The 15157-nt window shown below is 38.0% G+C and overlaps 1 protein-coding gene across 50 annotated transcripts in view; it reads right to left on the bottom strand.

Moving 5' to 3' along the window:
• Nucleotides 1-2308: 2308 nt before the first annotated feature.
• Nucleotides 2309-15157, bottom strand: part of PUM2 (pumilio RNA binding family member 2) — a 106783-nt gene continuing 93934 nt past the window's right edge. For 26 of the 50 annotated variants that reach the window (XM_078349889.1, XM_078349902.1, XM_078349887.1 and 23 more), the window contains 6 exons: nucleotides 14244-14378; nucleotides 10570-10707; nucleotides 9764-9889; nucleotides 9388-9509; nucleotides 7687-7879; nucleotides 2309-5276 (listed from right to left, as the gene is read on the bottom strand). In XM_078349889.1, the coding sequence (XP_078206015.1) occupies nucleotides 5145-5276; nucleotides 7687-7879; nucleotides 9388-9509; nucleotides 9764-9889; nucleotides 10570-10707; nucleotides 14244-14378 (846 nt within the window). In that variant the 3' untranslated portion in view covers nucleotides 2309-5144. The remainder of the gene's footprint in view (nucleotides 5277-7686; nucleotides 7880-9387; nucleotides 9510-9763; nucleotides 9890-10569; nucleotides 10708-14243; nucleotides 14379-15157) is intronic. The other 24 variants (XM_078349909.1, XM_078349910.1, XM_035273121.3 and 21 more) reach the window with 1 other exon arrangement.

The following is a 15157-nucleotide window of genomic DNA, read 5'->3' as shown; positions in this document are numbered from 1 at the left end:
AGTTGGCTGGGCACGGTGGCTCACAGCTGTAATCCCAGCACTTTGGAAGTCTGAGGCTGGCAGATTGCTGGAGCAGCAGTTTGAGATCAGTCTGGGCAACACAGGGAGACTCCATCTCTTAAAAAAAAAAAAATACAAAAAGTAGCTGGGCATGGTAGCATGTGCCTGTGGTCCCAACTACTTCAGAGGCTGAGATGTGAAACTTGTTTGAGCCTGGGAGGTCGAGGCTGCAGTGAGCAGTGATGGCGCCACTGCACTTCAGCCTGGGTGAGAGCCAGATCTTGTCTCAAATAAACCAAATATATTCCTCAGCCACAAGGTTCTGTGGGAAAGTCAGGATAGAACCTCTACAAACAACAAACGCCCAGCCCCGTGCTGGCCCTGGCTCCTTCCCTCTGCAGTGCAGTGCTCGAGTAGAACAGCCTCCTAGGAGTGAGGGCTGACAGTCTCAGCACTCCATTCCTTCTCATCTCCCTGTTCCTAGATACATTTTCTGAAAGACCTGGATGTAGTTCTTGGTAAATATATTATTGGTAAATATATTCTACCAGGCAAGTTAAGCTAGATACTTTTAAGTGAGGTAGGGAAGATGAACAGTGAATATGGCTCCTTAATTGGGGTTTCTTTGTCCCTTGCCGCTTTAAAAATATTCTGGAGAAAGTGCTGTTATGATGGCATATAATGAATAACTATGACCCCGGTGAATTTAGAAAACTGTTTTCCTTAGGTTGGTAAGGCAGGATGCAAAGATGTGGTATTTGCTTGTTAAGATGTGGTATTTTCTTTTCAATATAATATGAGGTAGTATGTCAATAATTCAAAAGGGTTGCTCCGAGAGCCAAATCAATCCAAAGTTAAATTTCAGGATAAACACTGTGTGTGATGACATTTCATGTTAACACTTAGCTTTATGTAGGTTTCCATTTTGGAGCCTATCAAATTGTTCCGGCTTTTCTTTTTTTTTTTTTTTTTGAGACGGAGTTTCACTGTTGCTACCCAGGCTGGAGTGCAATGGCACGATCTCGGCTCACCACAACCTCCGCCTCCTGGGTTCAGGTAATTCTCCTGCCTCAGCCTCCTGAGTAGCTGGGACTACAGGCGCGACCACCATGCCCAGCTAATTTTTGTATTTTTAATAGAGACGGGGTTTCACTTTGTTGACCAGGATGGTCTCGATCTCTTGACCTCGTGATCCACCCGCCTCTGCCTCCCAAAGTACTGGGATTACAGGCGTGAGCCACCGCGCCCGGCCCAGCTTTTCTTTTTTTTTTTTTTTAAAGATGGGGTTTCACCATGTTGGTCAGGCTGGTCTTGAACTCCCGATCTCAGGTGATCTGCCCGCCTTGGCCTCCAAAGGCCACCACGCCTGGCCTTTTTTCTTCTTATAGTTAATAGACAGAGTAAGAAAAACAGAAATGGTATTAACAAGCAATTCATTAAGAACTAGGTTCTTAGCCAGGCAGGCATAATGGCTCACATGCCTGTAATCCAGTACTTTGCGAGGCCAAAGTGGGAGATCACTTGAGGCCAGAAGTTGAAGACCAACTTGATCAACATAGCAAGACCCGTCTCTTTTTTTTGGGGGGGGGATGGAGTTTTCCTCTTCTTACCCAGGCTGGAGTGCAACGGCGCGATCTTGGCTCACCGCAACCTCTGCCTCCTGGGTTCAAGCAATTCTCCTACCTCAGCCTCCCGAGTAGCTGGGACTACAGGCTGCACCACCATGCCCAGCTAAATTCTGTATTTTTAGTAGAGACGGGGTTTCACCATGTTGACCAGGATGGTCTCGATCTCTTGACCTAGTGATCCACCCACCTCCGCCTCCCAAAGTGCTGGGATTATAGGCGTGAGCCACCGCGCCCGGCCAAGACTCCATCTCCTAAAAAAAAAAAAAATTACGTTTAGGTTATCTTTTTGCATATTCTCAATTAAAACTGAGTTTAGTAGTAGTATCCCTTGATACAGATTAGGGCCTCAAGGCTTAGATAAGTTCACATGGTTTGTAAGTAGTAACCTTCAAATCTACACCTAAACTTGAGTTATATTTACCTTTAGGTAACACTGCCTCCTCAAGTTCATGTGGAAAGAGGCTACAGTTTTGTTCTGTGAAGTATGCAATTACATATTCTTAATACTAATCAAAGGAGATAATTAATACCATCAGAGGAATCAGCGGCTCCAGAAGAGCACCCATGTTAAAAATGTATTTGTTTTCCTAAAGTCAGAGCAAACCTGAACAGGCAGTCAGTTTTAAATTATAACTGAGGTAGAGAGGGGTATTTTATCTAGAGAAAAACACAAGACCAGGTTTATTTCATACAATGTTATTCACACATTTTTCATTTTCTAATTTATACATAATATACAAAGAAGTGAAGTTAAACATTATTTCATATGAACCAATTAAGAGCCAGGACTTAAGACAAACTGGTCCAGAAACAATCCATATCAAAAGGAGACACTCAAGTAAAGCCTAGGTAGTTTAGCCCAATTGTTTCTTTATTCTGAAATGTCATTTTCAGATTTTACCAAAATTTCATGCCAACTTACTAAAAGGTAAAAATTGGGGTGGGTACCCAAAATGGCAAACTGTAAAACTTCTACAAGAAGTTATTTTTGTAGAGCAGGCCTGAAAGTATTGGAAAGACTGGGTTGTCAGCACTGGGACACGTGGGAGTATCAGAATCCCGAGGGTTTAGTTTCTCAATGTAATATTCTCTAGTACTTGTCATTTTCTAAAATTGCAGAGATAATGCCTCTGCCAACAGACAGCAAGGATGAAGGAAGACTAGGAATTCAACTGTACAAAGACAGGAAAGTCATTACCAATCTCCAACATGACAGCTTTGATCCTGAAACCATGGGCTGACACTGGGAACAAAAGTCTAACATGGGCCGAAATACTCTGAGGTTGGCAAAGTAGGAAAAGTGAGAGCGCGGCTTTGTGTGGGTTAAAAAAAAAAAAGGTGCTGCTACAGTGACTGGTACATGTTGATGACCCTGTGTGACTATCAGATGGAACAGCGACAAGTATTTGGATTTAATGGCCTCACCAAGGAATGTCGGGTTTGAAAACTAAAATAACTAAACACCAAACATGAAAAGGTATGCCTGGCATCCCCAAACTTTATGCCATTATTTTTAGGTTCATAATATGAACAACTAAGTGATAAAACCTTTAGATTCCACACTGTGCTCAGAAGATAGCTTTTCTTCTGCAGATCTCTAGTAAAAACAGATCTCTTCCATATTCAGCTGACAGAGATAGTATGTTCATTTTAGTTTTCAGCACTAAACATAAGTGGGTCAACAGAAATGTTTATACAAAATACTGACTTCAACAAAATACAAAGCACTTTCTTTATCTTTCAGAAACTGAATATACACAGCAAGTTTTTTTTCCAAAATATTTTCATAGGCAAAGGATTAAAAATGATTTTAATTATACACATATGGTCACAATTTTGCCTTAAAAAGATTGTTGGGAAATGTACATAAGGCCGCTTGTAAATGTACATCGTGTTACTGTTATGTCTTATGTCCAGAGAAAAAAATGTTATCATACAGATTTGCTCTTACTTGGGAGTAGGCTATTCAAAAATACAGTACTCTTCTGTACAAAGAAAAAAGTCACATCACATTTAATAAGATGAAAAAAGCATTGGCCTCCATGGTAACCAAATATCTCAGTCCAATACTTTCTGTTATGCACAATACCCTGACTTCAATTGAAAGTGATCCAAATTCTAGCATGTCCATATTAACAGTCAACAACTATGTTATAAAACAAAATGATCTCACAATAATAAAAAGAAACCTGGTTCATACTTCTGAAACCATATAAAGATAAAAAATTTTAAAAAAATCACTCTCGGTTTGGAGAAATAAATTTACATTATACAACACTATATTGCCAGGTCAAAGAGGGCAGGGACATAAATGTACACTAAAATGCAAATGTATCCCAAAGAGATAAAACAAATTTCATTTACAGCATGAAGGTTTACAAATGTACACCTGTACAACCAAGGAAAGCATCACTACCAAATTAAGCAAGGCTTTTATAATAAACATTGAAACAAGATTTCCTTTCAAAGTGTAAACTTACATCTATTACTACACACACAATGCATATATTTATAGAAAGCAAAAAGAGCTATCTGAATATGTAATCATGCGTAAATGCTGAGCTATCAAATTCACTTTTCAGTGGCCCCTTTTCACCTCTATCTGGTTCCTACTTTCTGCCTCTATGAAAAAGCAAAATAAAACTCAACACTTCCTCAACATGTCTTTGTAATTCTAAGCAAAACAAAACACAAATTTTCACTCTTTCTCATTGCAAACCAAACTGAAAAGTTAATATATGACTTAACTTTTCATTTAGTGCACTTAATTGGAAGTGTCACCATGATTTTGTATTTCTTAACTCTTACAACAATTACATATGTAAGTATATACAATATTTTTGTACATTGCCAGAGACATTTTAGGGCAGTATTTGTATTAAAACCATATCTACTGTAAATAATGTTCTTTTCATCTCAAATCATTTTATTCTTGTCTTACTTGCTCATTATTTGCATGATAGTTTGTGAATTACCAAAATACAACTTAACTCTTTTTAAAATATTAATAATATTTATGCAGTTGATTGTTAATCTGTTATAAAAGGTCTCACACAAAGGAAAAAAATAAGGACTATAATTCTATATACATCTCTATAAACCTGTTGTGCTATGGGGTTGTAGACCTACCAGACTGTGAGCCAGTTTATTAAAAGAATACTGTACTTTTTCCTTTAAAAACTATTTTTGTGACTTTACAAGGTAAAAATTTACAAAATATGAGACAGCTTTTTATTTTTGATACAGTTACATCATATACAGGCATTCTGTGCTTTGCCAGCAATCCAATCTGATAGGTCTCCACTCAGGGCTGAATATAATTTATAATTCATCCCCCACCCCCCAAATATACACAAGAACCTTAAAAAATTTACAAATGGATGAATAAAGTCAATAAATAGTTTTGTTTTAAAAAAAAAATTGAAGATTCATAGTTGAGTTGTGTTTTGATAATTCACACACACACAAAAATCTTTTCACATGGTTAAATTATCTTCTTTCTCTTGCTTCTGTAATTTACAGCATTCCATTTGGTGGTCCTCCAATAGGTCCTAGATCTGGGCTATTCTTCAAATAATACTTTTCCAGCTTGGCCAGTATATGCTTCCCATATGTGTATTTGCGCAAAGTAGTAATGTGAGGTCGAATCTGAAACACACATAATCTGCTTAGAAAATCTAAGTCATTTTAGTTTCTGATTTCTTAAAAAAGCACCTCTAAATCTGGGTAATTTAGAAGACTAATTGCAATTTAAAAAATCTAAATCCAAAGAAAGCTACTTTTTGCAAAAGCAGTTGTGATCCACTCAATCCTTCTAAACATCTGTTCTCGAAATTGTTCAATGAATAAAAAAACACTACATCTAATTATGTTACATGTAAATACGCAGAGGCCCCAAATATAGCAAGAAAGTTACCCAGTGATTCCACATCCAGAAATGTATTCTACTAAAAAAATTATGAAAAGACTTTTGTACAAAGCACTATTTATAACAATTAAACAATTAGGGACAATCCAAATATAACAAATATGATATCAGTTAATAATGTAGCTATTAAAAATAAGATTGCATTTTGTAATCCTCATTAGTTTATATACAATACTAAATTAAAAGACAGGTAGAAATGCAGATGCCAGTAATTTGGGAGAATGAGATGGGAGGATCGCCTGAGCCCAGGAGTTTGAAACCAGACTGGGCAACATATCGAGACCCTATCTCTATAAAATATAAACAAAACAGTGAGCTTGTGTGCCTGTAGTCTCAGCTACTAGGGAGACTAAAGTGGTAGGATGACTTCAGCCAGGAGGTTGAGGCTACAGTTAGCTGAGATCCCACCACTGGATTCCAGCCTGTGCAACAGATACCTTGTCTTTAAAGAAAAAAAGAAAAGAAAAAGGAAAACTTACATCAAGTTGAAGAATGCATTTTAAAAATCAGAAGTCCAAAACACTTTTATAGATGGAAGGAATCTTAAGATACCAATTTTCTCTCTATATGAGGAGAGGACCAAAGGGGGTTATGTACTTTGCTCCATGTTTTGTAAATGAATACATTTAGGAAAAGAAGGGTATTCAAAATAAATGTTTCTTTCAGTGTTCTTTATAACAGTAAGTTTCCCTACTACAATTACTAATTTCTTAAAGAACTATTAGATTCTAGGAGGAAGATACTGAGAGAAAACAGCTTAAAGGGAAACGATGATGAATTAGTACTACCTCCCACAACATAAACACAAAATTCTACTTAGAAAAATGAATTAGAATAAAAATCAATGTTCAACCCATGTATTACAGTAAATTAAACATAGTCTGCCATCGGTATACGTGGATTCAACCAACCACTGGTCAAAAGCACATTTTTAAAAGGAGAAAGTTTGTATTAAACAGATTTTTTTTTTTTTTTGAGACGGAGTTTCGCTCTTGTTACCCAGGCTGGAGTGCAATGGCGCAATCTCGGCTCACCACAACGTCCGCCTCCTGGGTTCAGGCAATTCTCCTGCCTCAACCACCTGAGTAGCTAGGATTACAGGCACGGGCCACCATGCCCAGCTAAGTTTTTGTATTTTTAGTAGAGACAGGGTTTCACCATGTTGACCAGAATGGTCTCGATCTCTTGACCTTGTGATCCACCCACCTCGGCCTCCCAAAGTGCTGGGATTACAGGCGTGAGCCACTGCGCCCGGCCCAGATTTTTTACTTATTATTACAGTATGACTATTTACATAGCACTTACATTGCATTAGGTATCATAAGTAATCTTGAGATGAATATATGGGAGGATGTGATTAGGATATATGCAAATACTATATGCCATTTTATATAAGAGACCTGAGCATCTGTAAATTTTGGCACAGGAGTGGGTGGGTCCTGCAACCAATCCCCCACAAATACTGAGGGACAACTGTACAGTTAAATAAGATGAAGGCAAAAAGAACAATGTAAAACATAGGTAACAGATGAGAAATGAGTATGATTCCCTAAGAATTTCTTTTCAATTATTTTTTTGAGACAGGGTTTTGCTCTGTTGCCTAGACTGGAGTGCACTGGCATGAACACAGCCCACTGTAGCGTCGACTTCCAGGATTCAGGCGATCCTCCCATCTCAGCCGCCTGAGTAGTTGGGACCACAGGCATGTGTCATTATGCTCAGCTAATTTTAAATTTTTTATAGAGAAGGGGGTCTCACTATATTGCCCAGACTGGCCTTGTACTCCTGAGCTCAAGCAGTCTCCCAAGTAGCTGGGATTAAAGGCATGCACCACGATGCTAGTCTAATTGGTTTTTTTTTTTTGGTAGAGGATCTTGCCACGTTGCTCAGGCTAGTTTCAAACTCCTGGGGCTCAAGTGATCTTGTCACCTCAGCCTCCCAATCTGCTGGGCATGGTGCCTTAAGAATAAAAAGGGAAATCATACCAATATCTGCCAAAGGATATCCATCAATTTTAATTTTTTCCTCCAGTTCTAACAATACAGGAGGAAATGAAAGCCCAAGGAAGTTAAATGTGTAGCCTAAACACAAAGACGAACAAAGTTATCTGAGTGTTATATGCTGTATTACCTTATGCATGATTATCTTTCTCTGAGCAGGTTCAGCCATATCAATCATCTTTTGAACCACATAATTGGCATACTGGTCCTTCATCATGGTGTATAAGGCACTGTGAGGACCATCATTCTGGCAGCAAACCTCGTCAATCAGTAAAGCTCTCTCAGCACGGGAGGCATGAGTAACACACTTTTCTACTACATTGCTAAAAATTAAAGCAGATAAACAAAACTTTGTTATTTTTTTCTTTACAGCAAAATTCTCTTGACTTTTGAAAGAATTTTCTCCAATGCATGATAAAACAGAAGTCAGGATGGGATTCTTGTCTTATGATTACTTTTATTTTGTTCTTTTTTTTTTTTTTGAGACCGAGTCTCATTCTGTCACCCACGCTGGAGTGCAGTGATGCTATCATGGCTCATTGCAGCCTTGACCTCCCTTGCTTAAGTGATTCTCCCATCTCAGCCTCCCTCAGAGCTGAGACTATAAGCATGTGCCACCATGCCTGAATAATTTTCTGTATTTTTTGTAGACAAAGGATCTCTCCCTATGTTGCCCAGGCTGATCTCGAATTCCTTGGCTCAAGTGATCCTCCTGCCTTAACCTCCCGAAGTGCTAGGATAACACCTGTGAGACACTGCACCAGGCCAATTACTTTTATTACAGAAATTGATATCATGGAACAACCTACATCATTTTGACATCCACAAGTTTAATTATGGGCCTCTTAAAATTATACTTCAAAAAAAGGAAATCAGGTCATTAGAGTTTGTGAGGCTTTCAAGAACACACACTAAACACATTTGCATGTCCAGTGTTGGGAAAAACTATTTTCCAAATACACATTTTATAAATAAACAACATGTAGACAAAACAGATTTTTTTTTTTTTTTAAATAAAAGCAATGGAGTCAGGCACGGTGGTTCATGCCTGTAATCCCAGCACTTTGGGAGGTCAAGGCAGGCGAATAACCTGAGGCCAGGAGTTCAAGACCAGCCTGGCCAACATGGTGAAGCCCTGTCTCTACTAAAAATACAAAATTAGGGCCGGGCGTGGTGGTTCTGCCTGCAATTCCAGCACTCTGGGAGGCCGAGACGGGTGGATCATGAGGTCAGGAGTTTGAGACCAGTTTGGCCAATATGGTGAAACCCCACCTCTACTAAAAAATACATAAAAATCAGCCAGGCATGGTGGTGAGTGCCTGTAGTCCCAGCTACTCGGGAGGCTGAGGCTGGAGAATTGCTGAAACCTGGGAGGCAGAGGTCAGAGTGAGCCAGTGAGCTGAGATCACGCCACTGGAACCCAGGAGGCAGAGGCTGCAGTGAGTCAGTGAGCTGAGATCATGCCACTGCACTGCAGCCTGGGTGACAGTGAGATACTGTCTCAAAAAAAAAAAAAAAATTAGCTGGGTGTGGTGGTGTGTGCCTGTAATCCCAACTACACAGGAGGCTGAGGCAGGAGAATAGCCTAAATCTGGGAGATGGAGGTTTCAGTGAGCCAAGACTGCGCCAATGCACTCCAGCCTGGACAAGATGCAAAACTCCATCTCAAATAATAAAAATAAAAGCAACGTTCTACAGATGTGTTTTAATGACACCAAAAAAAAAAAAAGACTACAGTTTAATGCTACATTCTACATGTATTTCTGTGATAACTAATAAAAGTCATTGAGATGAAAGAACTGACTCCTGGAATTAGAAAGTATGGGAATACCTGGCAAATTTGTGTTGACTCAGGGCTAAAACCTTTCCTCTGATTTCGGAAACAATTTTGCTCTTGTCTTCAGGTCGACCGTGTTCCAGTACATGCTGAATAACATAATTTCCGTACTGATCCTAAGGACAGATATTTAAAAATTACTTTCCCTAAGTCATTCCATAAGAATGATTATTCTTTGAAGACATGTTAATAATTCTGTCTAAAAATCCAGTTGTATATAGTTAGGAGAATACAACAGGCTTTTGTCTGTCTCACTCTTTCTATAGTGTGTTAATAACAAATTATATTTCTTTTAAAAATTAATACAATTTCCAAAAATATATAAAAAATAAAAATATATAAATATTTCAAATTGTTAGGGAATTTATACCTGTACCAACTGCTCTGTATGTTGGTGGAGTTCTTCTAAGATAGGTAAGGTCTGTTCTGCAGTGCAATGCTCTAGGATGCGCTGAATTACTCTGCAGCCATAAGGATGAGTTGAAAGCACAAATACCTGAGGACAATTAGAAGAATTAAAATTTGTATTCTCTGACATTTTTAAACAGTTTGTTGAAGCAGACTGGTTTTCTGAACAACAAGCACCTTAAAGTAGTTAAAATAGAAGGGTGATGAGCTCACATTTAATGACTACCACCATGTTAGCAAAGACTGGAGAGTGAGGGCAGAGAGCACTCCATTTAGGAGCTGAAGATACTTTGATCAAAAGGAATCTAACCAGAACACTGAGGTTATGTAATGATGAGAATGAATGGGCAAAAAGAGAAAGGGTAGTTTAGCATTAAGAACTATTAATTACTATGTATTAGTTACAAATTGCTATGTATTTTCTGTCTTATTATACAGTCTTATGTCTTTCTCCAAACTTCCTTCCCTTCTCTGAGAAAACCTGAAAAACACTGTTGGGTATAAATAAAAAATAATTCTAACAGTGATTAATTACCTTTACTTCTTATAGTAATGTCACTAAACTCTTATTTCTGTTTTGCAGCTTGAGAAAAATGAAGCTATCTACTGCCTATGGAAGAGGAAGAAATTAATGTACATTTATTGTTTTGTATCCTATTTTTGTATGCAAGTGCTGGGTATTATCTAGTGACTTATGAAAAACGTGTTGATATTCAAAATTCTAAAATAATGCCTGCTAACAAATTATAAGCCAAAATTCAAACATACTTGTCCCTTGAAAGCATCAATGATGAACTGCAGTGACTGTGGCTGAACACATTCGATACATTTTTGTACAACATGGTTTCCATTTTGATCTTTCACACATTTCAGCACATGACCATCCAGCTCCTTTACCATTTCACTCTGCAAAACATAGGATATGATTTAAATAATTACCTCAAATGAGAAAATACTAGTACATTTTAACTCAGTACTAAAAACTAAACATCTCAGTATATTTATCTCAGATTAAAAATACTGAGATGAGAACAAAAATATATTCAAAAATATTATTTCTGGTTTGTCAAGAGTTTAAATTTTTTTCTCTTGTAGTATAATTAGCAGAAACCACTGAAAAGTGAAAATTACTAAAACATACTGCAGGATTATAGTATAAATGATGTATGTTGAAACAACCTAGTGATACTGAATTTGCTATATTTAAACTGCCTTCACTGTGTAAATCATCCAATGATATTTAGCAGGTGGTAACTAATATGACTATTCAGAATTCTATACTTTTGCCTTACTTAGTACCACCTCCACCACCAAAGGAATTATTTTTAATGGCTGAGTGAGTTTATCAAGTACATAGAAAATGAAAGGGAGTTGACGACTACTTATGGACTTTGTGATTTTTACATATTATCTCAATAATTCCCTAAGGGAAGAATTAATGTCGGACACCTTTTTTTTTTTTTTTTTGAGATGAAGTTTTGCTCTTGTTACCCAGGCTGGAATATAATGGCGCGATCTCCGCTCACCGCAACCTTTGTCTCCTGGGTTCAAGTAATTCTCCTGCCTCAGCCTCCTGAGTAGCTGGGACTACAGGCATGTGTCACCATGCCCAGCTAATTTTTGTATTTTTAGTAGAGACGGGATTTCACCATGTTGATCAGGATGGTCTCGATCTCTTGACCTCGTGATCCACCCTTCTCGGCTTCCCAAAGTGCTGGGATTACAGGCATGAGCCACTGCCCCTGGCCCTGTTCTTTTTTAAAATGGTCTTATAATAAAAGAATTTACAGCCAGGTGTGGTGGCTCACACTGGTAATCCCAGCACTTTGGGAGCCTGAGGTTGGGGGATCATCTGAGCTCAGGAGTTTGAGACCAGCCAGGGCAATATGGTGACACCCAGTTACTACCAAAAATATAAAAAACTAGCCAGGCGTGGTGGCGCATGCCTGTGGTTCCAGCTACTTGGGAGGCTGAAGTGGGGATCTCTTGAGCTTGGGAGGCGGAGGTTGCAGTGAGTTGAGGCTGTGCCACTGCATTCCAACCTGGGTGACACAGTGAGACTGTCCCAAAACAAAACAAAAAACCCATAAAACTTTATATAGCTTTTAATATTGATAAAATCATCTGTGTGCTTTATTAAAGCAATAAAAAATAGTACTGTGGAGAAATGGAGTACACATATTCAATCTAAAGGCATTCATATTTAAAATCTTTCACCCAAAGGACTTTGAACTACATTTTGAAGTAACCTTGGTGAATCCTGTTAAGTCAGGCTAATGTTTAATTTTATTTATTTATTATTATTTAATAGAGACACGGTTTCACCATGCTGGCCAGGCTGGTCTTGAACTCCTGACTTTGGGTGATCCAGTCGCCTTGGCCTCCCAAAGTGCTGGGATTACAGGTATGAGCCACCACACCTGGCCAATACAGATGTTTGATTATGAACTAAAATCACTGGGTGCCGTGGCTCATGCCTGTAATCCCAGCCCTTTGGGAGGCTGGGGTGGGCGGATCACCTGAGGCCAGGAGTTTGAGACCAGCCAGACCTTCCTGGTGAAACCTCATCTTTATCCCCCACCAAAAAATTAGCTAGTTGTGGTGGCTCACACTCATGGTCCCAGCTACTGAGGAGGCTGAGGCATGAGAATCAACTGACTCCAGGAGGCAGAGGCTGCAGTGAGCTGACATCGTGCCACTGTACTCCAGTCTGGGAGACAGAGTGGGACTCTGTCTCAACAAATAACTAAAATGGACTAAATTACAAAATAAAACATGCTTAAGAATCCAAAGGCCAGGTGTGGTGGCTCATGTCTGTAATGCCAGCACTTTGGGAGGCCGAGGTGGGCAGATCACAAGGTCAGGAGGTCAAGACCAGCCTAGCCAACAGGTGAAACTCCATCTCTATTAAAAACACAAAAATTAGCTGGGCATGGTAGCACATATCTGTAATCCCAGCTACTTGTGAGGCTGACGTAGGAGAATTGCTTGAACCTCGGAGGAAGAGGATGCAGTAAGCCAAAATTGCCCCACATTCTAGCCTGGGCAACAGAACAAGACTCTGTCAAAAACAAAACAGAACAAAAAAATACTATTATCCATTAACAGTATCAACAAAGTCTTACTTTAATGCTTTAATTTTTAAATATCAAAGACATTTAAAAAATATCTATACCGGTTAGAAACTTATGGCAGAGAAGTTCTAACCTTTTAAATAATCAAATGTGTTTATATTTCTCCATTGTGACATAACTTCAAATTACTCTAAAACTTGCATTTCCTCTGGAGGAATAACAGTATTTTCTCACAGATTTTTAATGCAGTGATGAATATATACACATATATAGCCATTCATACATTTATTACTATTTACTGGAATTTACTTTCATTGCATGAGTCAAAGACAATCTCTTTCCAAACTTAAACTACCATTTCCTTTTGAGAAAGAATTATCTTCTTCAGTCTTATGCTTTCATTGTAATACATAAATCAGGTAGTCAGAAAACAGTATCAATTTGGGGCTAAAAAAAAATTTTTTTTTTTTTTGAGACGGAGTTTCACTCTTGTTACCCAGGCTGGAGTGCAATGGCGCAATCTCGGCTCACCGCAGCCTCCGCCTCCTGGGTTCAGGCAATTCTCCTGCCTCAGCCTCCTGAGTAGCTGGGATTACAGACACGCACCACCGTGCCCAGCTGTTATTTTGTATTTTTGGTAGAGACAGGGTTTCACCATGTTGACCAGGACGGTCTCGATCTTTTGACCTTGTGGTCCACCCGCCTCAGCCTCCCAAAGTGCTGGGATTACAGGCTTGAGCCACTGCGCCTGGCCAGGGCTAAAAAATTTCTTATTAAAAGTCTGTTTAATCTTATACAATAACCCCACTAATTAATTAGTGTTGCTTCAAAGTGTATTTTAAAAATCTGGTGAATTTATCTTCATCCCCTCCCCTACTCTCAATATTCTTGTCTATTTCAAATGATTTTAAGCATTATTTTGATCAACTAGGGAAAAAAAGTCCCAGGAGTACATGATCTGGGCTATGTTTTTTTAAAAAAACATTTTCATATACATATAAACAAAACTGACATATAGTAAATGCTATTGGTTCTAAAAGTTTTCTTCTAATAGAAACGTTAGACAGCATCAAAATAAACACTGGAAAATAGTAGCATTCATTCTCACATTGCAGAAAATCAAGTAAGCAAGTGGTAATAAAAACATTTATCATTTAGCATTCTGCTTGACACATAAGTGCCAAAATATCTTCACTTAGAAATTATCGACTTTGTGACTTCTAATTAGTAGTGTGCTATTTAGGACACAGTAACAATATTTTAATCTAGTTGTGAAAATAAGTCATTTCACTCCAAGATTATTGTAAGATTAAACATGTAATAATTTAAAAACTGAATAAAATAATACAAAATTTTGTCTTAACTTACAATTACCTGCTGGTCAGATGAAATAGATTCTAATGCTTTCTGAATAACTCGGCAGCCGTACATCTGCAAGGCTAAGGGTAGAACGTGACCACGAATACGAGTAGCCAGGGCTAATTTTTGATCCAGACTCCCAAACTGACAGAAAAGAATATTGCTTTGTTAAACTTGAGTAAGTTGGTGTTTGCAGTCAATTCGATCTATTAGTAATTGTATAGGGCAGGGGCTTTAAAGTAGAAGCTAATTAAGATAGACCAGGAGATGTTTGCAATAGTAATTTTATTATGTTTTTTGGTTAGGTCTTATTAAATTTCCTTGTTACTAGTATGTTAACCACCTTCTAAAGTAACACTCTTTTAAAGTGAACATCTTCACAAAACTCTTCATTTTAAACATGTAATTCTTTCCTAGCCATACGATGACCACCAAAACTCTTACCCAGATAATCAGCAAACTACATTCTGATGTGATTGAGATAAAACCTGTGAAGTCCAGCTACAACACAGATGTTTACAGATTTAAAAATTGGCTAAATTGTATTGTAACACACATCTATAAATCCAAATAAAGACTACAGTGTTATTCATTAACTACTTCACCAAAGATTTACTACCAATGCTTTATACTGTCAAATATGAATCGGGATTAATAGCAAATTTCATTTAAAGTGGTTCATATATTAACCGTTTTTTGTGACAAAGTATGTCATTTTAACCATTTTTAGGTAGGTAATTCAGCAGCATTAATTATATTCACACTATTGTGCAACCACCATCACTATTTGTTTCTAAATCTTTTCCACAACCTCAAACACAAAATACTGTATCCATTAAATGGTAACTGTCTAAACCCTTCTTTCCCTAGGCCCAGTAAGTCCTAATCTACTTTATGCCACTATTAATTTGGTATTCTAGACA

The sequence above is a fragment of the Callithrix jacchus genome, chromosome 14 (assembly GCF_049354715.1).
Source record: "Callithrix jacchus isolate 240 chromosome 14, calJac240_pri, whole genome shotgun sequence".
Taxonomy (NCBI): Eukaryota; Metazoa; Chordata; class Mammalia; order Primates; family Cebidae; genus Callithrix; species Callithrix jacchus.
This window is presented reverse-complemented; position numbering and strand designations above follow the sequence as displayed.